This window comes from Eleutherodactylus coqui, chromosome 12 (assembly GCF_035609145.1).
Source record: "Eleutherodactylus coqui strain aEleCoq1 chromosome 12, aEleCoq1.hap1, whole genome shotgun sequence".
NCBI lineage: Eukaryota > Metazoa > Chordata > Amphibia > Anura > Eleutherodactylidae > Eleutherodactylus > Eleutherodactylus coqui.
The window spans coordinates 15,523,599-15,548,014 of NC_089848.1; the positions used below are offsets into that span (position 1 = coordinate 15,523,599).

The 24,416-nt window shown below is 43.8% G+C and overlaps 1 protein-coding gene across 1 annotated transcript in view; it reads left to right on the forward strand.

Moving 5' to 3' along the window:
• STAC (SH3 and cysteine rich domain) overlaps window positions 1-24,416 on the forward strand; it is a 361,279-nt gene that overhangs the window by 324,838 nt on the left and 12,025 nt on the right. Inside the window, exon 10 of the mRNA XM_066585075.1 lies at window positions 13,900-14,037. Coding sequence (XP_066441172.1) covers window positions 13,900-14,037 — 138 coding nt within the window. The remainder of the gene's footprint in view (window positions 1-13,899; window positions 14,038-24,416) is intronic.

Sequence of the window (24,416 nt, forward strand, 5' to 3'; positions counted from 1 at the left end):
CGATTCCAGCCTCCTGATTGGCTGGAATCGGCACGTGATGGGGCGGAGCTACCAGGAGCCGCTCTCCGGCACGAGCGGCCCCATTCAGAAAAGAAGAAGACCCGGACTGCGCAAGCGCGTCTAATCTGGCGATTAGACGCTGAAAATTAGACGGCACCATGGAGACGAGGACGCTAGCAACGGAACAGGTAAGTGAATAACTTCTGTATGGCTCATATTTAATGCACGATGTATATTACAAAGTGCATTAATATGGCCATACAGAAGTGTATAACCCCACTTGCTTTCGCGGGACAACCCCTTTAAAGCATTATAGGATTTGGAACAGAATGCCTGAGTAAAACGCAGCGTAAATCCCGACAGGAGTCGTACAAAACACATTGAGTCCCATTTACCTCACCTGCAGAGGCTGATTGACAGCTTTCCTTTCATCAATGTGAGTACACAGAAGGCTGTCAATCAACCTGTATGGGTGGGATAAGTAAGACTCATTGTCTCTAGTAGAGACAATGAGAGCCCTGCTTACTTGTCAAAATTGAAGGTCTTTTTACACGGGCCAATAATATAACAAATTGATCAGTGCTCATTTAAAAGGTCTTCACACAAGCTGATGCAAATGGTGAAGATCGTTAATATGATTTTTTTTTATGTCTCATATTATTTCATTATTGCTGGCAGCACATTGGCTGTTTTCAGCAACGATTATTTTTTGCAGCCATGTAAAAAATAGAATCAGCCAACAAACTGCTCAGTATCTGCAGATCATATACACATCTATTTATCACAGAGCTCAGCTTCTCTCCCGCTGTCATATCTGGCTCTTAGATAGAGTGGCAGAAGACCCTAGACAACAGCAGTTTATGTGCTTGAAACACTTATTGCACATTTCAAAGAGATTTCTCTTTGGTCGCTCATATCTAAAACAACACAGAACATCCCTGCATCTGTGGCCACAACTGCTCAGGTAAAGGACTGAGTAGTAACAAGCTGTAGTAGCAGTGCCATCACTGCTCAAAAACTATAAAAAAACTGATTAAATATAGCGGGGCAGATTTAATATTTTAAATGTGCCTTTTTTCTGCGCAACTTGCACCAAAAAACTGTCTTACATTCTTTGCAGCACACTTTATATGTTTAGATAGTGTTGGACAATTTTGTTTGCTACTTAAGAAAAAGGGGCAGGTGTTGGCCTAAATGGGACATTGTGTGCCAAAATGTTGTCAACTTACGGTAAACTAGAATCACAGAAAGACAATTTGGATATACAATTATTGTAGAAGGGAACACAATGGATCTATCACCTCAATAGTCTTTGTCCAATGGGGCGTAATCAATGATTCTCCTCAGCATTTCAATAGGGCCACCAATATTGTTTATGAGTATTGGTTATGATTTGTGACGTGTGTATCATGATTTAATAGATCTAACATATTTGCTCTTCTTTTTTTTGTAAATGTTTTTATTAGACTAATCAGGACATACATCCAACGTTACAATAGTATCTTGGATATTGTTAACATTTTCACTGTCCAAGATTTGGGCCAACTACATCATATTGTAGCTGTCCATTAGCAAATAAAAATATGAACATCATCCCAACTTGCATTTTTCATATTATAAACAGAAGGAAAAAACAAAAAAAAAAATCAACAATAAAAATAAGAAAGAAAACAAACTCTAGGCCTGTCAGAGCCACAGAAATTATGCCTCATCTCTTTTCCTTATTTGAAATTTGTTAACAAGACGAGTCCGTTTTCAAGGATTGTCAGTACACCTGTTTGTCTAAAACACACTCTCGGCCTGTACAATAGAGACTCGACAAAGAATATGGAGGCCCCCCCCCACGGCAACGGCACGACCAATAAACCACCGTAGACAGTGAAATCTCCCACTGCCACCTGCTCCTGGAACCAACAAGTATGGTGAAAACAATTTTTCAGCCTCTCTCTTACCCTCTGCGGCAGCAACTGGACAAAACTCCCCCAGGTCTCAAAAAAAGACTGCACCATCTATTTTCTTGAAAAGCGATGTCTCAGCCCAATCCATTTGGAACAAAAACGCTAATTTGTCCAGGAACAGTTTGAATGGAGGGCCTGTTGGCTGTATCCACATCTGCAGAACAGCCTTTAGTCCCGCCACAAAGTGCAATAGCTTACGAACTCCCCTTAAAAACCATATATTTTAGGATCCAGATACCCAAAAATCGCCCACAAGTGTTCCTGCGGGCAAAGATTTGTCAAGTGCGAGTTGGTATATTCGCGGACTTGGGACCAGAAAGCCTGTATCAAAGGGCAAGTCCACAAATGGTGATATTAGCATTTGACGTTTTGCATTTGAAACAGTTTGAGGTGGGATATATTCCCATATGGTATCCTGTTACAGGGGTTAGATAGGATCTATGAACGACCTGTAGCCTCATCTCCAGCAACCTAGCCAAGGGTAGGAATTTATAGGTCAACGACAAAGATTCCATGATTAATGTGGGCGTGAAATTTGGGTCATCCAGAGACCATCGTCCAACCAATGAGTCAATATCATCCTGCTCCCGCACATTTCGTATTGCTGTGTACAGCTTAGAATCATTCCCTGCATGCCCACTGATCTGAAAATCCATGTGCCACCCGTCTGTGTCAAATCAAACTCCTGGAACTGCGGGTATTAGGGTATTTTTGTTTCATGTCCTCAAGTGACAGAACGCGTTTCCCTTCTGCATAGCAATTTGTCTACTGAGTCGATGCCCTGGGTCCGCCATTCAAAAGAAATGTTATGGGGATTACCGTTTTGAAAAATTGGGGTTATTAATTAAGGATAGGTGCGAAGATACGTGTGGTGACATGTGACTGTCATGACATAACTTATCCCATGTCTTCCAAGCCGTTAATATCAAAGGATTACGTTTAGCCGTCTCTGGTTAATTCTGCGTGTAAGAAATGAAGTATGTTTTGTAGCTGTACTGGGCCAGTCATTTTTTGCTCAAGCGCTTTGTTTGTGAAATGCAATTGAGAATATATCCAATCGTGGATAATGCGTGCCTGCACAGCTAGATTGTAGTCTCTTACGTGCAGTAGGTTGATTCCAGTATTAACTCTACGTTGTGTAATATCTTGATGGCTATGCACGGCCGCTTTCCCCCAGATAAAGTTTCTGTACAAATAATTGTAAAATGAGTGTAAAAAATATAGTAAACGGGGGAACTCCGTCATCTTTAGAAGATTGGCTCTCCTCAAAAAGGACACCGTGAAGTTTTTCCACAAGCCCAGGGTCGTTTCAAGCTTTTTAATATAGGGTTCAATGTTTATGTTGATAATGTTGGTTTCTTGTGATCTGGATCCCAAGGTATTGTATAGAGTGTTTCACCCAATGAAAAGGATATTGAGCTGCCCATAAAGGTTTAGCTGGCCCCCTGAGCAGTAAAGCTTTGGTTTTGTCTAGGTTTAGGGTATAGCCTGAGAGCCCACCAATTCTCCCAATCTCCTGTAACAAAGGTGTCAATGTCTCCATAAGGTTACTAACTATTAGTAGTATGTCATCTGCAAATGCTTCTACTTTGATTTCTAAATTGTCATAGCACGCTCCTGTGAAAAGTGTAGTTTGCGTTAAGTGCCTAAGTAATGGGTCTATGGATAAGTTGAAAAGCAGCTGGGAGAGAGGGCAGCCCTGACGAGCTCTTCTCGATACATCAATGGTTGGGGTATTAAGGCCATTAACTGCAAGGGTAGTGGTAACATTTGTGTGCATGGCAGTAACATGGCAGTAATATAGTTTTCAAAAATCTGTCCAAAACCGCGTTTTCCAGTATTGTATTCAAGAATGGCCAAGCCATTTTGTCAAAGGCTTTCTCAGCATCCAAACTCAACAACATCGTCACCGGGCTGTCAGGGTTCTGTGCAGCAACCGTCGCCGCTATGGCAGCTCTAATGTTTTTCAGAGCACTTCTCCCGTGCGTAAAACGTTTCTGTGATGAGTCAAGTATGGCGGGGAGAATAGATTGGAGCCTATCAGCCAATATCTAGGAAAAAAATTTGTACAGTTTAGCAGTGCTATTGGTCTGTACGAACGTGGGTCTGCCGGGTCCTTGAGTGGTTTGGGAAGTAAAATCGTACTGGAAGTCCCAAAATCCTTGATTTGAATATTGAGAACAAAGAAAAAACTTCAGCAGCATAAGCGGTGCAATTCCATATAGAGATTTTATTCCTGCATCACACACAGATAAGCAACGTTTCGGCCATCTTGGCCTTTCTCAAGCTTGAAGTTTTTTCTTTGTTCTGGATGCTTTCTTCAGGAGTGAGATTCGGTCTCCTGTCTTCTTCAGCTATTGCATATATTCGCTCAACCCATGCCTGGGTTTGAATTTAGTGCTGCTTACGGATATCTTCTTTACATCTTGATTTGAATATCGTTTATGTAAATTGTGTCATAGAGTTGGGTCAACACTGGTACTAGATCTGTTGAAAGTATTTTGTAATATTCCACCAAAAACACGTCTGGCCCTGGCGATTTTACCCCCGCCGCCACAGCAATCAGCCCTTTCACCTCCTACTCCCATATAGCAGCATCCAATAGGGATGCCTGTTCCTCTGAAAGTCTGGTTAGGTCTACCATTTCCAAAAAAGTGTTTATGTCTTGGATATTGGTTGGTTCTGCTCTATAAATGTTTTCAAAATAGTCATATAGTATTTGGGCCATCTCTTCCTGACTTGTTATTACGTTACCCACATCAGGATGTCTCAAAGCTAAGATTGGCTTGTGTGCTTGTCGCTCTTTGACAGGTTGGCAAGTAGACGTCCTGTCTTGTTACCCCATCTATAGAATTTATTTTTGTTAGTTGAGTCTGCCAATGCGTGTGGGTGTGTACAAATGTATCTAATAAGTGTTTTGCTGTGAGGAATATTTGGTAGCAATCATCACTGCGGGAGTCTATGTGTTCTTTTTGTGCCATCAGCGAGGAGATATGTAGTGCCTCAAATTCTTTTGGGAATTTTTTCCGGCTATGGGATACATAGCCTATGATATGTCCCCGCATCACCGCTTTTGAAGCCTGCCAGAACAGCGCTATGTCGTCTTCATGTTCCCTATTGTCATCTGCATAGTTATTCCACTGGAGTTTTAAGTACTCCCTGAAATCCTTCGATTCCCACAGATAGGAGGGAAAGTGCCACAGCCGTGACAACCTCCAGGAGGGCACCAGCTGCAATCTCAGCGCAACCAGTGCATGGTCAGAAAGAGATATTGGGTGAATTGTGGACTGACGGTGCTGGTCAAAAAGACTGTTGGATATTTTTTTTAAAGTCAATATGTGAAAATGAGTGATAGGCGTTCGAGCAACATGCGTATTCTCTACTAGTGGAATTGAGCAGTCGCCACGGGTCGCATAAGTGAAGCTGGTCTATCAATGTCAGCAACGCGTGGGTGGTTAGGGCTGGTTGGATGGAAGGGCCTGTCTTATCCAGAGAGTCATCCTGTACACTATTAAAATCACCTCCAATGATTAGGCAATCACTCAAATATGGTTGTAGTGTTTCTATCGATGTGCATTTCCTGTTGGAAAATAATGTCCGGCTTGTGATGTTTGAGGTGTGTGATCACTTTTTTCCACTTAATGGGGGTGTTAAGTCCTGCTACATTCCAGGACAAGAATTATAATGTTGTGGGTGTTTGGCAGTCTGCTAGTTCTGTGTCCGTAGGCATATTGGTGTATGTATTTTGGTCATAAATACCGTAACATATGCCTCATTGTCGTTGTGGCATCCTCCGGTCCCAGCAAGCCGCAGACGCGACAGAATATTATTCGTGCCATGCCGAAGAAGGGGGGGGGGGGGGTGCAGTCTCCCTACAAAGCCATTCTCTAAAAATCAAACAAGCCAGAGTAAAACATATAGAAAAAAACAAACAATGAACATGAATGTTATTTCTTTTGCATGAAATCCAAACCAAGTCGAACGCCTGCAGCACAAACAGAATACCCTTGCTTAAGGGGAGGTTCTCACTGCACAGCCACTTCAGGGAGATGGATTCTAATCCTCCACTTGTTTCCCAAAATCCTATCCGAATGGCAGCAGACACACTTAGGTGCAATAAAACAGGTTCTTTTTCTTTATTCCATCCTCAGTAAAATACACGCAACATTTCGGCCGTTACAAACAGCCTTTGTCAAGCTTGACAAAGGCTGTTCGTAACGGCCGAAACGTTGCGTGTATTTTACTGAGGATGGAATAAAGAAAAAGAACCTGTTTTATTGCACCTAATTCTTTTGCATGAAAGTCGCCACATCCACATAATTTGGATCCCGAGCAAAATAGAGATCAGGAATAGAGTCCCTTTTGCGCGTCAGCCTCAGCCCTGCTCCCCGGCTTCCTCCAAATGCATATGTCTTCTCGCTTACTCTGGGGTGTTGAAAAGTAGAGATTTGTTGCCATCTTGGACCTGGAGTTTTGCTCGGTATAGCAGCTGAAAGCGGGTGTTTCTTTTGTGCAAGATTCGACATATTGGGGTAAATAGCTTGTGTTTTTGTGACATAGCCACAGAGAAGTCCTGGAACAACAGAACCTTGGCTCCTTCGATTAGCAGTTCCTCTTGACACCTGTAGGCTTGCAGGATAGCTTCTTTTGTCACCCAATGCATATATTTGGCTATCACCGGGCGAGGTTGGGCTCTGTTGTTGTTACATCCATTTCCAGGCGGTCCGATGCGGTGAGCCCGTTCTATTGTTAGAATGTCAGTCGGTATATTGAGCTGAAGGGCTTGTGGTAGATCTGTGGTCAGATATGTTAGACGTTGGTTGCTAGTTACTGACTCTGGTATCCTGACAAAGCGCAGATTATTTCGATGGTGTCTATTTTCTAGATCTGCAATTTTTTTCTCTAAGTACTTCAGTCTCTGACCAACTTCTCTTCAGTGAGGCCTCCAAAGTTGTAATAGTATGTTCTGTTTTCGTCTCCAATTCTGTCAATCTTTGAATATTATCTGTGATTTGTGACCGCACCGAGTTTATTGATTTATGTAGTGTCTCTAGCCTGCTGTCGAATAGAGGGAGGAGTAATTTTGATACCTCCTGTGCCACCAAGGTCGCCTGTGTCACCTCCATAGCGTCTGAGTCATCACTTGCCAGCGGGAAGACCTGTGAGGAAGAGATGTCCATTGCTTCAGAATGGGGATCTGATATAGTCGTGGCACGAGGTGAGGCGTTCTTTGGGGGATGGAGATTGTTATAGTCCTTTTCTTGGTGGCTTTAGTGGGCCTGTTTTTTTTTGTTTTCCTGTTGCTGCTGTCTTGTCCGAATCTAGATGGCATGTTGCTCGTGCAGAAGTACCCGTGCTGCGTTCGTTTAAATATTTGTCTGGGCCAGAAGCCGTGGGGGGACAGAAATAGTCAGGGGCCTATGGCTTTGTCAGCGTGTCCTGATGGGGAGTGTCCAGGCCTGCGTCTGCAGCAGTCACAGCTCCAAACTGCGGCAGGAAAGGCGAGTGACAGCCCGAGATCGCCATTTGTCTCCCCTTCTCTCTCACGATGCTTAGAGGGCTGCACCGCAGGTGTCGTGGCTGAAAATCTAGGCAGCGGCTTTAGGCGCTGCTAGGCCGCGGTGTGTCAGCTGACAAAGTGTGTGTGGGAAGGGGGGGACGCCGCGCATGGGCAGGTCTTACAGAGATATCCTGACGGCAGTGCAGTCCCGGAGGGTGGTGCGGCTCAGTTTTTCTGGCAATCGACGCGTTCCGGTTCCAGGTCCAGTCAGGCCGCGCTCTGGGGTCAAGGGGTATACTCTGATATCCTCTACGGTGGCATGGGGAGGTCTTTCTCGGCAGTGTGGGGATGTTGGTTGTCCCTCTCCTCTCCCGTGACGCTTGGTGGGTTACGTCACAGGTGTCACGGCTGGAAATTTAGGCCACGGCTTTTGGTGTAGCTAGGCCGCGGCCCGCTGGTGGTGGTCTCATGGAGTCCGGACAGGGAGCAGCGGTCAGATTAGGCTTACTGGGGTTCTCTGCCAACATTGAGATCCCGGGAGGTAATGCAGCCTGGTTTTCTCTGTGACTGCCGCGCTCCAGGGTCCCATGCTCCGGCTCCAGGTCCAGCCAGGCCGCGTCAGCCAGTGTGGAGAAAAACTGCAAGCTCTTCTTTGGAGGTGCAGGGGACTTCCCCCAGGCAAGTAGGAGGGATATCAATCCCCTACAGCTGCTTTTTAGGGCACCGAAGGGGTCCCGATGTCTTCGGGGTAGCTGGCAGCACAGGAGCTCTGCAGGGCACGTCCTGCAGATGTCATATTTGCTCTTCTTATAATAAATATTAATCTTTATATTCAGGCATAACACTGTTGTCACATATGAATTAGTTGATGAGTTCTGGGAGAAAAGAGCTACTCAAACCTTTATTTAATGCCAGGAAAACGAGTATATAAAGAAGCATATAGCAATCATAAGCAAGCATCATGTAACTCACCTTGGAATATGTATTTGACTACTATGCATTATTAAATTCTTCTATTTCATTAATCATTTTATTGTTATTGGATTTAAACCTAAACATACTAACAAAGAATACAACTTATTCATCTTTATTAATATATATCTATATTTCATTAGTGGATTGATAAAGAAAGTTGATCGGGTGCTTGCAGGGTAAAGTGCAAATAAGTGTTTGATAGAAAGCCGCTACTGTGTAGGAGGTCACACTACTGGAGATCTCCCAAAGGGATTCCCAAGAAGAGTAACTGGTCTTAAGGGTTCAGTTAAAAGTTTAATATTCCAAAAGACAAGGTCAGAAATGGATAAGGTTTGGGAAGGAGAAAAAAATGGAAATTATGGTATATAGACAAAGTTATAGAGCTCTTTTTGGGGAAAAAAAAAGCAGATTAAAAAGTGACTAGCATTAAAAATAGCAATAATACATAAATAGGTACTCAATAGACAATGTATATAAAAAGTGGTCTAGGTATAGGCAAGCATTAAATCTAGATGAAACATAAAAAAGCATCATGGACTAATTAAAAATATTAGTATAATACTTGTGAAAGTACTATCATTGGAAAAGTATTTTCTTGAAAAACAAACAGACAGTATTGGAACACTACTGGATCAATTAATCAAGCAGCTAGCTGACAGGACAAATGTTGGCACTAAAAATCATTATTTAAACCCAATTTACAGACACACAGCAGTTGTTGTATCTAAAGAACACATAGGTGCATGAATCAAAAACGTTAGTGATCAGACTAGCCAGGGGAATAAAGACAAACCGGTGTTAAGAAGAAGGAAAAGAACGGATCTAACCCTTAAGGTTTTCTGTTCCTGTGCAAGGTATGTCATTGTGAGTGCAGTATATATAGTTGAAAATGGCCCTGAGACGCCAAAGGCCTGAGTTCTCGCGGGAGGGGCAGGATTAATGAGTCATCAGCAGTGACGTCACAATGCGTTACACCTTGAATGATGGTGCGTTCCAAATACCAGAAAGTGCCAAATTTCTTCAGTACGAGTTACTTTTCTCAGCCCTTTGTTCCCCCTGTCCCAACATTTGTGAGATTTGTTGCTGCCATCAATTTCTAAATGAGGTGATTTTTTTTAAATGAAGTGGAAAAATGTCTTCCTTCCCCCTTCTGATATGTTCTATTGTGGATTAACCCGTTCCCGCTGCAGGGCGTAAGTTTACGTGCTGGCAGCCTGGTACTTCCCGCAACAGGACGTAAACTTACGTCCTGGAGATAGCGCGGGATCACATATGATCCCGCGCTATCCCGCAGCGGAAGCCGGCTGTCAGTCACAGCCGACGTCCCGCTGCAACAGCGGGGGGGGCATCGGAGATGCGCCACCCGCTGTTAACCCCTTCCCTGCCGCGATCTAAGTAGATCGCGGCAGGGAAAGAGTTCACAGAGGGAGCGGACTCCCTCTGTGTCTCCGGCCGGAACTCGCGATGTCATCGCGAGAGCCCGGCCTGTCACCATGGCAACAGGACGCCAGACACTGGCGTCCTGTATTGCCTATGCCTGAGATCGCTGTATAAGCAAAAAGGCATGGCAGAGCAGTAGCTCTGCCATGCCTTATGACAGCGATCATCAGGGCAGTGGTTAAAGTCCCTCAGAGGGACACAAACAGTGTAAAAAAAAAAAGATTAAAAAAATGAATTAAAAAAAAAAAAAGAGTAAAAAAAACATTTTATGCTTTTTCTCAGATTAGCATAAAAAAAAGGTAAAGAAAAATAAAACCCCACATATTTGGTATTGTCGCGTCCATAACGACGCGTACAATAAGTTGCACATGCTTTTGACTGTGCACGGAAAAAAACGCTAAAAAAAAAAGCTAAAAACCTGAGGCAAAAATGCTAATTTTTAGCATTTTGCCTCACTAAAAACACAATAAAAGTGATCAAAAAAGCCAGATGTACCCCAAAATGGTACTACTAAAAACTACAGCTCGTCTCGCAAAAAATAAGCCCTCCCAGAGCGCCATACATTGAAAAATAAAATAGTTACAGGACTTTGAATGCAGCAATTTAGAATAGAAAAAAGATTTCCAAAAAAAAGGGTTTTTATTGCAGAAAAGTGGGAAAACCTAAAAAAAATGTAAGAATTTTGGTATCGTTGTAACCGTACCGGTCCGCAGAAAAAAATGGAATATCTCATTTATGCTGCATGATTAACGCTGTAACAAAAAAAATAAAAAAAAATCTATGGCAGAATTGATGCGTTTTCTCTCCCTGCTATCAAAAAAAAAAATAAGAAAAGTTTTACAATATAGTCTATGTACCCAAAAGTGGCACCGATAAAAACTACAGTTCGCCACGCAAAAAACAAGCCCTCATACGGCCGCGTCGACGGAAAAATAAAAAACTTATGACTTTTGATAAACGGAGAAGAAAATCCGCCAAAAATTGTTGCGTCCTTAAGCCCAAAATAGGCCGTGTCATGAAGGGGTTAAATGAGATGCGATTTCCAAATCATTTCATTCTTTTTCTATTTACATTCCTTTACATTTCACACAGCGTCACAACTTTTTTGAAATTGAAGTTGTATGTTTGCAACAACAAATAAATTATACATTAGGATATTGAAATAAAAGTTAGGGCTAATTTCCATGGGCAGATTTCACGGCGTTGCCCCGGAAAACGGAGCGCTGCCCCGCAGCTATTAGGTTCTATTGAACCTAATAGTGCAATGCTCACGGTGTGGAATTCCACCATGGAATTCCGCCCTGTGAATTCTCCCGTACTCATCCGCGGCATGTTCTATTTGCCGCGGGCGTACACGCGGACGGCTTCCATTGCAGTCAATGGAAGCATTCTGTCATGCTAACTTCCGCTGTAGCACAGCGGAAGATAGCGTGAAAATGCTTCCCCATCTACCGCCACCCGTGACATATGACGCGGCTGGCGCGTCATGTGACGCCATAGGCATGTCACATGACACTGCCGGTGCGTCATGCGCTCTAATGCGGAGGCAAGTATGGGTGTCTGTGGGGGGGGGGGCACCATGACGGCTCCGCTGCGGTATTCTGCTTGCGGAGCCCGTCACGGCTGTAGGCATTAGGCCTTAGGCTTTAATAGTGAATGTAGCATCATTAGGCTTTCAGTTTTGCCATTTACCAAAAAATTAATTTACTGATTGTGCACCAACATTTTGCGACAAAATCTGGGATAGGCTTTGCCAAGTAATAAGTAGAATAAAACTACACACCAGATTTATCATCCCACAGAATCACTGCGATAAATCTGATACATTTTAATGCTCAATATATATTTTATTGGAATATCAATGAAATATACAAACAATCACATTTGTAGTAAAACAACTCTTCAGTCAGAAAGAGAATAGAAATATTAGACGTAAACTAACGTCGGCACATTACAATATCGTTGGGTGTCCAACAATACCAGCAGTCTCTCCTTTAAATAACTTATCTTATTTCTTCCTTGGGAGTTCCCAATTCAGATGTATGTGCCATTTGTCTTTACACTACTTAACATACTATAATCGGATATCGAAAATTTAGGTATTTTTAGGTGCCTAAAGGAGGGAGAGGAACTCTCCCGGCCCCGGCGGTGTGATTCATGTCAGCATTTTAAGATCCCGACATTGACCTTGTTAGTAGGGGGAGAAGAAAGACAAGAAAAGAGCGGTAGGGGGTGGGGAAAAAAAGGGGGAATAGAGAGGGTTATCAGGAAGGTGGGAGGGGGACACCAACAGCCCTATAGGGGCCGAGGTGGACAGGGACATATTCGGCCAGTGGCGGCCATCCAAGTGCGTATGTTAATAATCCTGTTATAGTGTAGTGGTTTTGTTTAGGATTAGAACACACCATTGGCTACCCATGTGTTGAGTTTAGAGGATGTGCCGAAGCTTATCCACGTCGCCCACGTGGCGTAGTGGTCTGAATATTTAGCGTCGTCCCTTGCCCTCAGCTCTTCCATGTGCATAATATCATCCATGGCTTTTACCCACATTAGGCGTGTAGGGGCTTCTGTGGTGTTCCACAGCTGAGGTATCACCTGGCGCGCTGCTAGGAGAAAAAATCTAAGTACTCCCTTCTCGTTCGATTTTATGGAGCCTGGTAGGATGGAAAGAAGAGCAATCTCTGGGGAAAAGGACACTTTTCCCATGGTGAGGGAGTTGTATAGTGCATTTATCTCCTTCCATAGAGGGGAGACCCGGGGGCAGGACCACCATATGTGGATCATCGAACCTAGGTTATCCAGGCATCTCCAGCAATTACTACTGGCGTTGGTGTACATTTTAGCTAGACGTGCTGGGGTCCGGTACCACCTGGATAGGATTTTATAATTTAGCTCCTGGTGTCTGCCAGAGATCGACATCTTATGGGTCATGTTTAGCGATTTGACCCAGTCACTGCCCTCCAGTTGCCGTCCCAGGTCTCTTTCCCAGCCTTTTTTGTATCTCGTCTCACAGTCTCGCGCGCCCCCGGTTATCAACATATCGTAGACCACGGAGATCTCCCCCCTCCTCTCGGGAGACATTGCACACAGCTCTTCAAAGGGGGTGGACTGATGCGTTATCTCTGAAGCCTGTCCCTGTGTTCGAATAAAGTGGTTTAATTGCAGGTGTTGGAACCACGCACCGGCTACCGGGGGTCCCTCCCGTATCATCTCTTCTATTGGTTTGATGCCACCCTCCTTCATTACGTCCCGGAGTCTCGGGACTGGGATCCCCATCCTGTCTAGGAGGGGTAATCCTCGTTCACCTAACGGAAAGTCTGGATTACCCACTATTGGCGTCAAGGGGCCAGGCATTGATATCAGACCTGTTCTTACTGCGAAACTATCCCACTGCTTTAGTATTGAGCTCATGAATGGGGAGACTGTGATCCCTCTTCTCCCTAGACTTAATTTCAGCCAAAACAAACCCTGGGCTTTAAATGGGGCTGAGTCCTGTTCAAGCTCCACCCAGCATTTTGAGGATCTCAGGAGCATTATATCAAGCTCGCATTTACTTATTGCCGCTTTGTGATATTTTGCGAAGTCTGGGAGCCCCACTACCCCCATTATCTTATTTTGCGTTAAGACTTTGAAGCTTAGCCTGGGTCTAGTACCACTCCAAACAAACGTCGTCAGCGCTCTTCTCAGACGCGTGAAGAAGCCCTTTGGAATCTGGACCGGCAGTGTCTGAAATAGGTAGAGGAACCTGGGGAGAGCGTTCATTTTAATCATGTTAATCTTGCTAAACCACGACAGGTTAAGCGCTCGCCATCTCCCCAGGTCTCCCTCTGATACATTTTAAGACCCTCCAGTCTAAGTTTGAACTGTCTGAATATTAGACAGTATTAGTAAATCCAACCCAAAAATTTACTAATTCCTAATCAAGGACATTAAAAGCAGAGCAGTTTAAAACTGGTGTTTGAAGCAAAATACAATATAATTATGTAAATCTTTTTCTCTCATAATTCACAAGATCTTTCTTCACAGGGTAAAATTGAGGACAGAATTGGCTTTTTCCCTGCTAATTTTGTACAAAAGGTGCAAAGCAATGAGAGACTTTTCCGCTGTTCCAGAACATTCATTGGATTCAAAGAACAAGGACAGATATCACTTAAAGAAAATCAGGTAATGCTTTATCTGTGGTTTCAGTTCTGATGTTCAAGACACACTCTTGTTTTCTGTAGAGGAAGAGATCTGTCACAAATTGTGGACAAAAATGGAGTGAATAGAATGCAAATATATTATGTGTTTTAGATGCTCTTTATAGCTACCTTAACCCCTGATGGACATGGCCTATTTTGGCGTTGAGGACCAAACGATTTTTGGTATTTTTTCATATCCATTTTTCAAAAGCCATAACTTTTTTATTTTTCGACATGGTTGTATAAGGGCTTGTTTTTTGCGTGGCGAACTGTAGTTTTTATTGGTACGATTTTTGGGTACATAGACTACATTGTAAAACTTATTTTTTTTTATGATCGTAGGGAGAGAAAATGAATCAATTCTGCCATAGATTTTTTTGTTTGTTTTTTTTTTAAGCGTTAATTAGGCAGCATAATTGTTACACTACATTTTTTTCTGCGGGTCAGTACGGTTACAACGATACCAAAATTCTTATTTTTTTTAGGTTTTTCCACTTTTCCACAATAAAAACCCTTTTATTGGAAATTATTATTTTTTTCTAAACTCACTGCATTCAAAGTGCTATAATTTTGTTATTTTTCCATGGACGGAGCTCTCTGAGGGCTTATTTTTTGCGAGACAAGCTGTAGTTTTAATTGGTACCATTTTATGGTACACACTTTTTTTTAATCTCTTTTTTGGCGTTTTTTGGGGAGCCAAAATGCTAAAAATTAGCATTTTGCCTTAGTTTTTAAGCATTTTTTTAAACGCTTTTTGCCGTGCAGGATAATAAGTACATTCAATGTATTGTACGCGTCGTTATGGACACATTGATACCAAATATGTGGGGTTTTTAATTTTTTTACATTTTTTAATGCTAATATGAGAAAAAGCGTTAAAAAAAAAGGGTTTAACATTTTTTATTTACATTTTTATTTTTTGTACTTTATTTTTCTCTTTTTTTACACAGTCTGTGTCCCTCTGAGGGACTTTTACTGCAGCACTGCAGATCACTACGATAAGGAATCTCAGTACTTCTCGCCTGCCATGCCTTATCACTTACTATAGCAATCACAGGCTATGGCAATATAGGACGCCGGTATCTGGCGTCCTGTTGCCATAGCAACCAGCCGGGCTCTCGTGATGTTATTGCGAGAGCCGACTGGAGTCACAGAGGGAGCGCGCTCCCTCTGTGAACCCTTTCCCTGCCGCGATCTACTTAGATCGCGGCAGGGAAGGGGTTAACAGCGGGGGGCGCATCTACGATGCCCCCCGCTGTCGCAGCGAGATGCCGGCTACTAGTCACAGCCGGATCCCGCTGCGGCTATGATCTTGCGCTATCCCCATGACGTAAGGGTACATCATTTTGCGGGAAGTACCCCGCTCCCATGACGTACCCTTACGTCATGGGGCAGGAAGGGGTTAAAGGGGTTGTCCCGCGAAAGCAAGTGGGTCTATACACTTCTGTATGGCCATATTAATGCACTTTGTAATGTACATTGTGCATTAATTATGAGCCATACAGAAGTTATAAGAAGTTATTCACTTACCTGCTCTGTTGCTAGCGTCCTCGTTTCCATGGAGCCGCCTAATTTTCAGCGTCTAATCGCCGGATTAGACGCGCTTGCGCAGTCCGGGTCTTCTTCTTTTCTCAATGGGGCCGCTCGTGCTGGATGCCGGCTCCGTGGAGCTCCGCCCCGTCACGTGCCGATTCCAGCCAATCAGGAGGCTGGAATCGGCAATGGACCGCACAGAAGAGCTGCGGTCCACCGAGGGAGAAGATCCCGGCGGCCATCTTCAACCGGTAAGTAAGAAGTCACCGGAGCGCGGGGATTCAGGTAAGCGCTGTGCGGATTTTTTTTTAGGTCCCTGCATCGGGGTTGTCTCGCGCCGAACGGGGGGGCTGTTGAAAAAGAAAAAAAAAACGTTTCGGCCGCGGGACAACCCCTTTAATGGTTTTGAAAAGAGTTGAGAATAATTGGAGTGACTAAGAAGCCACAAAGTGTGAATAGAAAAGGGTGGGGATGGACATACTGGCCTTAAAAGTAACATTTTTGTTAAATATAAAAAAGTGGGCACACGCAAAATTTGTGCGGGGAATATGCAGTGAAAAGAGCCTATTGATTTCAATGGGTTTGTTAAGAAACACATATTTTCCTACACAATTCGGTCACACAGAAAAAAAAAAATGCAGCATGCTCTATTTTCCTGTGCCTTCAAGTCCCTATAGAACTCAATAGGGATGCGCAAATGCGCACAATATACACTGCATGATATAATGAAACACTGTAATTTCACAGGAAAAATAACACATCTGGAACTCATTAGACTAATTTCAATGTCTAGGAGCAATGGTGCATATTTTTCTGTGTGCGCAAAAAGTACAGTAAAAAACACCAATGTGCATGCAGAAAAACATTTGTTCTGCAAAAAGGTTGCTCTCATTTGCATGCAAATACGCATAAGCCCACGTGAAGCCAGCCTAATTGGATATGGAATAAAGAAAGTTTTTTTAATCTACTTATACATTGGTAACTCCAATCCCTGGGGATATTCGATCCAAAAGGAGCGCAGGAACTTTTTTATTAGACATAACTATCCTCAGGATAGACCACCAATAGTTGATTGTCTGGGGTCTGTTTTTAGGGTCCCTGATTGATCAGCTGATTGTATCTTCACTGATAACACCAAAATTATACAGCGGTCGGAGTGAAAGAAGTGGAAGTCTATACTCCGACCTCCGTGTAGTGGCTGGTGCTTGTAACTAAGTATTAAAATCAATGAGAGCAGCGCCTGCAGTTACAAGCATCGGCCACTAAACAGAAGTCGGAGCAGAGACTTCTGCTGCTTCCACTCCAACCCCTTTGTAATTGCAGCTCTGTCAGCGGGGGCACACAATCAGCTGACCAGTTGGGGTTCTGAGTGATGGATGCAAGCCGATTAACTATTGACAGTGTAGGGGGTCAAAACCAGACCGTTCAGCTGATGCTGTCTGCTTCCGAATTAGTCTTAGATATGAGTACTCAGACGACGCAAATGGACAGCCACATGCACCATGGGATTGTCATAAGTGAAGTGAAGTTTATTCACAGAGTTACAGAAATTATAGAAGTTTGCTGACGTAATGATTTAGTTACTGCGCATGCCCGGGGTCGCTGGACACCTGGAAATTTTTAATGAACAATACATCTTTCAAAGACGTCTCCTACATAAACAATGTATCAACGCTCGGTGACAGTTGTATCAAAGCAGACTCACATGTGAAAGTACAGATAAGACAAGTTTCAGGGTCACATAGTGGGAACAGGACAGATAAAGGGTAAGCTTGGAAGAGAAATTAAATGTATTTTTCTTATTTATTCTAAGACAAGGGAAAATCTAGAATTAACCCCTGACAACAGCCTATCCTGAGAATAGGCCATCAATAGTATTTTTCCTGGAAAACCCCTTCAAACATGCTTGTAATTTGTCTGTCTAGCACTGCACTTTGTAATAATGTCAGTCTGATTTACTTTAAAATGAAAATATATGTTTTAAACTATAATTGGTTAAAATGAGTACATTATCCCAAATTATAGCATTGGAACAATATATTGCCTGTTGATAGAAATCATGATAGGTGGCTGCTGTTTTTCCATTAACACATATTGAATATCACCATGGCTACTTGTTGTACATAGGTGAGAGTGTACCTGTTAGTTTATCACTGCATGTGCAAATGGATAATCAACATGGCATCCTTTACCTACAAACAATTAATTTGTTTACTTAGCTTTTATTGCAATTAATTCTATTGTTGTACAGCTGAAAACCTAAAGAAACACTCTGCTAAATGTTTTATCTATGCCACCATTTGTAAACCACTTTACGTAATATATAGTACCGGGAAATCTCCTAAAGAGGTTTCACGCAGATGGATTTTAATTGCGGAATCCGTGATCGCCATCCGCGCAGGCGATACACTGTGCATACGTGCGTGGAAAAACGCTCGTGATCATTCGCGAATGAACGCAGATCTTCCACTGTGGAAATCCGCAAGTGGAATTCAACCCGTTCGAGTGGCCCTATCCCAGCATTTTCTTGCATAATTATCAGCTCAGGTTGCATTACATCTCCATGACCTCCCACTCTGAAAGCTACAGTGTATGCTATGTGGACTAGAAGTCAGCTTGTCTATACAAGCCTGCGAGACTCACATTGAGGCTCTAATAGGCTAGCATGCTTCTGATCCACACAGCAGATATTGTGCTATTTGGGTTGTCAGAGTGGGGGAAGGTTCACATGGTCTAACAGCAGCTGGGACCCCAGCTGATAATTCTGCAAGAACACATCAGTTAAGAGTTCCTGGCACTACCCGATGTAGTACCCCCTGGTACCCAGTGTAGTTTACAACTGGGGTGGGGGGGGGGGGGGATAAATATTGAACCTGTCTAGCAATGTGAAGCAGCCTAGAAGATCTCAGAAAGCAGCAAATTCATTTAAAGATAGATAGTTGAAGACAGATTTGAAAGGAAGACACTGAAATCTTCCAGTCTGGAAAGAGTTACAAAGCCATTACTAAGGCTCCGGGGCTCCAGTAAACCACAGTGAAAAGCATTTCTCCACAAATGGAGAAAATCTGGAACAGCAATGAACCTTCTCGGGAGTGGCTGTTCTACCAAAACGTTACCAAGAGCACATTGCCAGTTCACCCAGAAGTTCATAAAAGAACCGCAAGCCTCACTTCCCTCAATTAACATCAATATACACCACAATAAGAAAGACACAGACAAAAATGGCATCCAATCAAGGGTGCAAGGTGCAAACTACTGCTGACCAACAGAACACAAAGGCTTGTTTTGCATTTGCCAAAAAACATCTTAATGACCCCAAGACTTTTGCGATTGATGAGTCAAAGGTGGAAATTTTTGGAAGACATGCATCCATTTACATCTGGTGTAAAGATAGCACCACAATCCATAATAAAAGCATTATCCCAACAGTGATGATGGTATATTCATATTCGGTGTTTGCTTTTCTTCAACAGGATCTGGACAACTTATAACTCATAGAACCAGGAAGTGTGCTTTCAATGAGAAAATCCTGAAGGAGAATGTCTGCCAGTCTGGTCAGGACTTATAGCTGAAGTGAAGATAGTAACATAACATTTTAGGCTGAAAAAAAAACCTGTGTCCATCCAGTTCAGCCTACCCTTCCACAATGTTGATCCAGAGCAAAAAACCTTAATGAGGTGGAAGCCAATTTTCCTCATTTTAGGGAAAAAAATTCCCTCCCAACTTCTGCTCCTGCCCTGGCTGACCCTCACTACACAGGCAAACAGGATCTCATTATTAACCCTTTTTGGGACCCACTAATTGCTTGTATATTTTAAACACGAGCCGAACTGATGAAGGGGTTATCCCCGAAACGCGTTTTCATAAGCTCATCACGTACTTTATTAAATAAAAGGGTAAGTTTTCCACACCTTTGGTCACTTCCTACTTGCTTTAACCTGGAGTGTTGCGCCTTCTCCACTTCCAGTTTTTTAGTTCTATTCTCTTACTCCATCACGCCCACCCAGGTGGTGCTTCATCTGGTCAGGCAGCACCTCCACTATTGAAGACACCACTCCACTCTCTTTACCACGTATGTAGTATCATTGTTCACAACAAACACGACTATACAGGTTTTGCTCCACCCCTCTCTTTCCTGCTCATCCACCCCCTTGTTACAGTCACAGTTGTGCGTATAATAGATGATGGGCAAGATCTCCATATTGTCCCCTGATACATGGTTATTAGGTCGCCCCTCAGCCGTCTTTTTTCTGAATCAAATGATGCCATTTTTGACACCCTCTCTGGGTATTATAGTCCGCCCATTTCATTTAATACTTTAATTGCCCACCCTTGAATCCGCTCAAGCTCTGACAAGTCCTTCTTGAGTATTGGTGCCCAAAACTGTACACAATTGTCGTGGCATGGTGGCTTTTACACAAGGCTAAGACCGGTTGCCTGGTTAAGCAGGTTAAGGGTTAATGCATCATGTGCAGATTCGGCTATTACTCTCTGCCTTGCTACATGGATGCATGCTGGATTAGCTATGCCTGGGAGTAGTGTGGAGGTGTGGTTCTCTATTCCCTCTGCCATTGTTTCAGGTGCAGAGTAGCTATTTATTCTCTGCCCTCCTGGTGATCAGTGCTGCTTATTTTCATACACAGTTTAGTATGTGGAGTTGAAGCTTTACTGTGCAGGGTGTTCTGCAACTGCAGATAAGTAGCTGCTGAGTCTTTTCCAGTTGGCTTTGTTGTTGGTCTATTCTGTTACTTTGCGTGTCAGTACGTTTCTCCAGGGGTTCTTATAGGGACATTCAGGCCCCAGAAAGAAGACAGCTAGGCTGTCTTTTTCAAGACGATGTCCCGGCTTTAGGTAGGGACCTGTCACCTTTCCAGCTAGTTAGGGCCAGGCTTCCTTCCTCCCCTGGAGTTGGTGCCACTGTCCCGCATTACGGTGTTTACGGTTTTTCTACGTTTTGTACATTCCCTATCACCTTGCGGTGTGGTGCACTCTGGTGTCGCACGATCTGTACTATTGTGGTTATCACCACCCCACATCCGTGCTGAGCGTGTGCTCGGGCTCTGCATGGACGCGACAACAATACTCATGTGTGGTTGGACCAGTGATTTGTAAAGAGGAGGAACAAGGTTCACACCATGTTCTCCATAGACCTAAAATTCTCAAGTCCTTTTCCATGTTAGTGTTAGCCAGTGGTTTTTGGTGTGTAATGGTGACATGTATTTCCCTGTCCATAGCCTTACATTTATCAGTGATAAACCTATATGCCACTTTTCTGTCCCCAACCTATCCAGATCCATCTGCAACCACATTCTATTCTTTCTTGTCTTAATTACTTTACATAGTTTTGTATCATCTGCAAATATTGATATTTTACTGTACAAGCCTTCTACCAGGTCACTAATAAATATATTAAAAATAATAGAGTCCAATACTGCCCACTGTGGTACCCCACTAGTAACAGTGATCCAATCACAATATACCATTTATAACCCACCACTGCTTTCTATTACTGTCCAGTTACTCACCCACTTACACACATTTTTATCCAGACCAAGCATTCTCCTTTTATATACCAACTGTTACGATCGTGTGGGCAACCTAAGCACGGGAGCCCACACGATCGTACCCAAAAATGGGAAATGTAATGGACGCACACAGGTAGCACCAGGGTCACACAGGTTTCAGGCAACTGACCCTGGCTACCGGGAGGAGGGCATGGCCCTACCTAAGCGGGGAACATTGCCCCAATAAGGGCAGCCCAGCGGTCTTCGGAACTCAGCCCTAGCTTATCCTAGGAGCCACGCCACAGAACAGGAGGCATACACATGCTACAGGACAGAGACAGAACCACAGGATGCACAGAGCCAGAACACAGAGCATACAGCAGCCAAAATGCAACTACTAGTAACAGATAAGCTGAATATAAATACCAGGTATTGGTTGACATGTTGTACAAGATGTTGGAAGCTAGCAGGCCACTTCACAGCTCCTGGCTATACCGCTAGTCCCTACACTAACCAGGAGTCCAGCAGAACCAGACAGAGTTCACACAGAAGGCTGGAACAGGACAGGACACAGATAGCAGGTTACACAGCAGACTGACAAGAAACTGACAGAATTTAAATGTACAAACGGACATGAACCAGCAAGACAGAAATCACTCAGCAAAGCTTGCAACAGGACAGAACAGAGCACTGGACACACAGCCAGCTGCATCAGGAACAGGACAGAGAACATGGAACACAACAAGACAGACTCCACTCAGATCACATGTACACAGATGAAACTCACAGCAAGTCTTTGTGTCCTCATACCAGGGGGAATAGACAGTGAGCCACACAAGCTGACATAGGGGAGTGTCCAGTTACACCAACTGACACCCAGAGTAAGACATAAGATTTCTGGAGGCTGCACCTGAACAGGGGGAAGGAAAAGGGGGCTGCATGTACTGCAGACTAGGACGACAGGTGTCCAGACAATCTTGGGGAAGCAGAGCCACACAATAGACTTACTTGCAAACACAGATCAGAGCGGGAAAGGACAGAACATGACTGATAACAAGTTACAGGACACAGAACTAACATGAGTACTCACCCTAGGGGACCCAGCTAGAGACTGACAGGAGCTGGGTTATATGGGAGCATAGAACCAGGAGATTGGCTAGCAGGAAGTACCACACCCAGCCAGCTCAATTAACCCTGAGAGTGCTGCTAGGACTACATAGTACAACAGATCCCAGCAGCACCTGTAACACCAACCTTTTTCGCAGCACAACATCAAACACTTTGGAAAATTCCAGATACACAAGATCCAGTGAGTCTCCCCGGTCCAGTCTAGAACTTACCTCCTTTTAGAAACTGACCAGATTAGTTTGACAAGAGTAAACCCTCATAAACCCATGCTGATATGGAGTTATACAGGCATTTTCTTTAATGTCCTCCATGATACCATCTCTTATAAACCCTTCAAACATTATACCCATAATAGAAGTAAGGCGTACCGGCCTGTAATTTCCAGGTTTGCTTTTTGACCGATTTTTGAATATTGGCACCACATGGGCTATGCCCCAATCCTGTGGAACACCACTATAACACAGTCCATAAGGCATATTAGGATGATATTACCCCCCTAAAATGTAACTTTTATTATATAACTTAAGATCACCTCATAAATGTATATTAAAACTTGCAGACTGTGTTTGCACTACACTAAAGATCCATAAAGCCTCTCAGTTTGCAGATGCTAGTTGCCACTAAAATACAGAGTTGCCATAGCTCCCCTGACATGTCTTGTTGCGGCAGCAGCATCCTTAGAGAGCAAAACTATTCATTATCTTCATATAGTGAGATTGTACATAAAGACAAACTTCTCCTCAAACTCCACACTGTTTGATAATCCCAGTGTTTGTGACAGATTGCCCTGTCTGTCCCTCAAATAATTGAGTCCCTCATTACCAGGACATGTCTAGCCTACCCTTCATTCCTATTTTCCCTCTTACGGGAGAAGACATCCCTCTGGCGGTCAGAAAGCATCCTGTAATGGCATTCCTTCTCATTTGCCAACTTTGTAAACTTTATAATTTTTTTCTTTCTAGTCTACACCAAAGTATTTTGTTTCTTTTTTTGTGGGACATGAGGAGTTATTTATAATTTAAGAATTGGGTGGAATATCCATTTACTTTGTACGTTTTTTAAGAAAAATGATGAAAAATAGGGAAAAATACAGTTCTTCCTCATTTTCGCATGCTGCTTTAAGGTAATTTGTTCAATTAATAGTTACTAGAGATGAGCGAGCACCAAAATGCTCGGGTGCTCGTTACTCGGGACGAAAATTTCGCGATGCTCGAGGGTTCGTTTCGAGTAACGAACCCCATTGAAGTCAATGGGCGACTCGAGCATTTTTGTATTTCGCCGATGCTCGCTAAGGTTTCCATTTGTGAAAATCTGGGCAATTCAAGAAAGTGATGGGAACGACACAGCAACGGATAGGGCGGGCGAGGGGCTACATGTTGGGCTGCATCTCAAGTTCCCAGGACCCACTATTAAGCCACAATAGCGGCAAGAGTGCCCCCCCCCTCCCAACAATTTTTACTTCTGAAAAGCCCTCATTAGCAATGCATACCTTAGCTAAGCACCACACTACCTCCAACAAAGCACAATCACTCCGCATGACACTCCGCTGCCACTTCTCCTGGGTTACATGCTGCCCCCCCCCCCCCCCCCCCCCGCACGACCCAGTGCCCAGTGTCCACAGCGCACACCAAATTGTCCCTGCGCAGCCTTCAGCTGCCCTCATGCCACACCACCCTCATGTCTATTTATAAGTGCGTCTGCCATGAGGAGGAACCGCAGGCACACACTGCAGAGGGTTGGCACGGCTAGGCAGCGACCCTCTTTAAAAGGGGCAGGGCGATAGCCCACAATGCTGTACAGAAGCAATGAGAAATATAATCCTGTGCCACCGACATCAGGAGCTGCACACGTGGGCATAGCAATGGGGAACCTATGTGCCACACACTATTCATTCTGTCAAGGTGTCTGCATGCCCCAGTCAGACCGGGGTTTTTTATAAATAGTCACAGGCAGGTACAACTCCGCAATGGGAATTCCGTGTGCACCCACAGCATGGGTGGCTCCCTGGAACCCACCGGCTGTACATAAATGTATCCCATTGCAGTGCCCTGGACAGCAGAGCTAACGTCAGATTAAATGCAGGTGGGCTTCGGCCCACACTGCATGCCCCAACCTGACCGGGGTTTTTAATTCATAGACACAGGCAGGTACAACTCCCTATTGTGAAGTCCGTGTGGACCCACAGCATGGGTGGCTC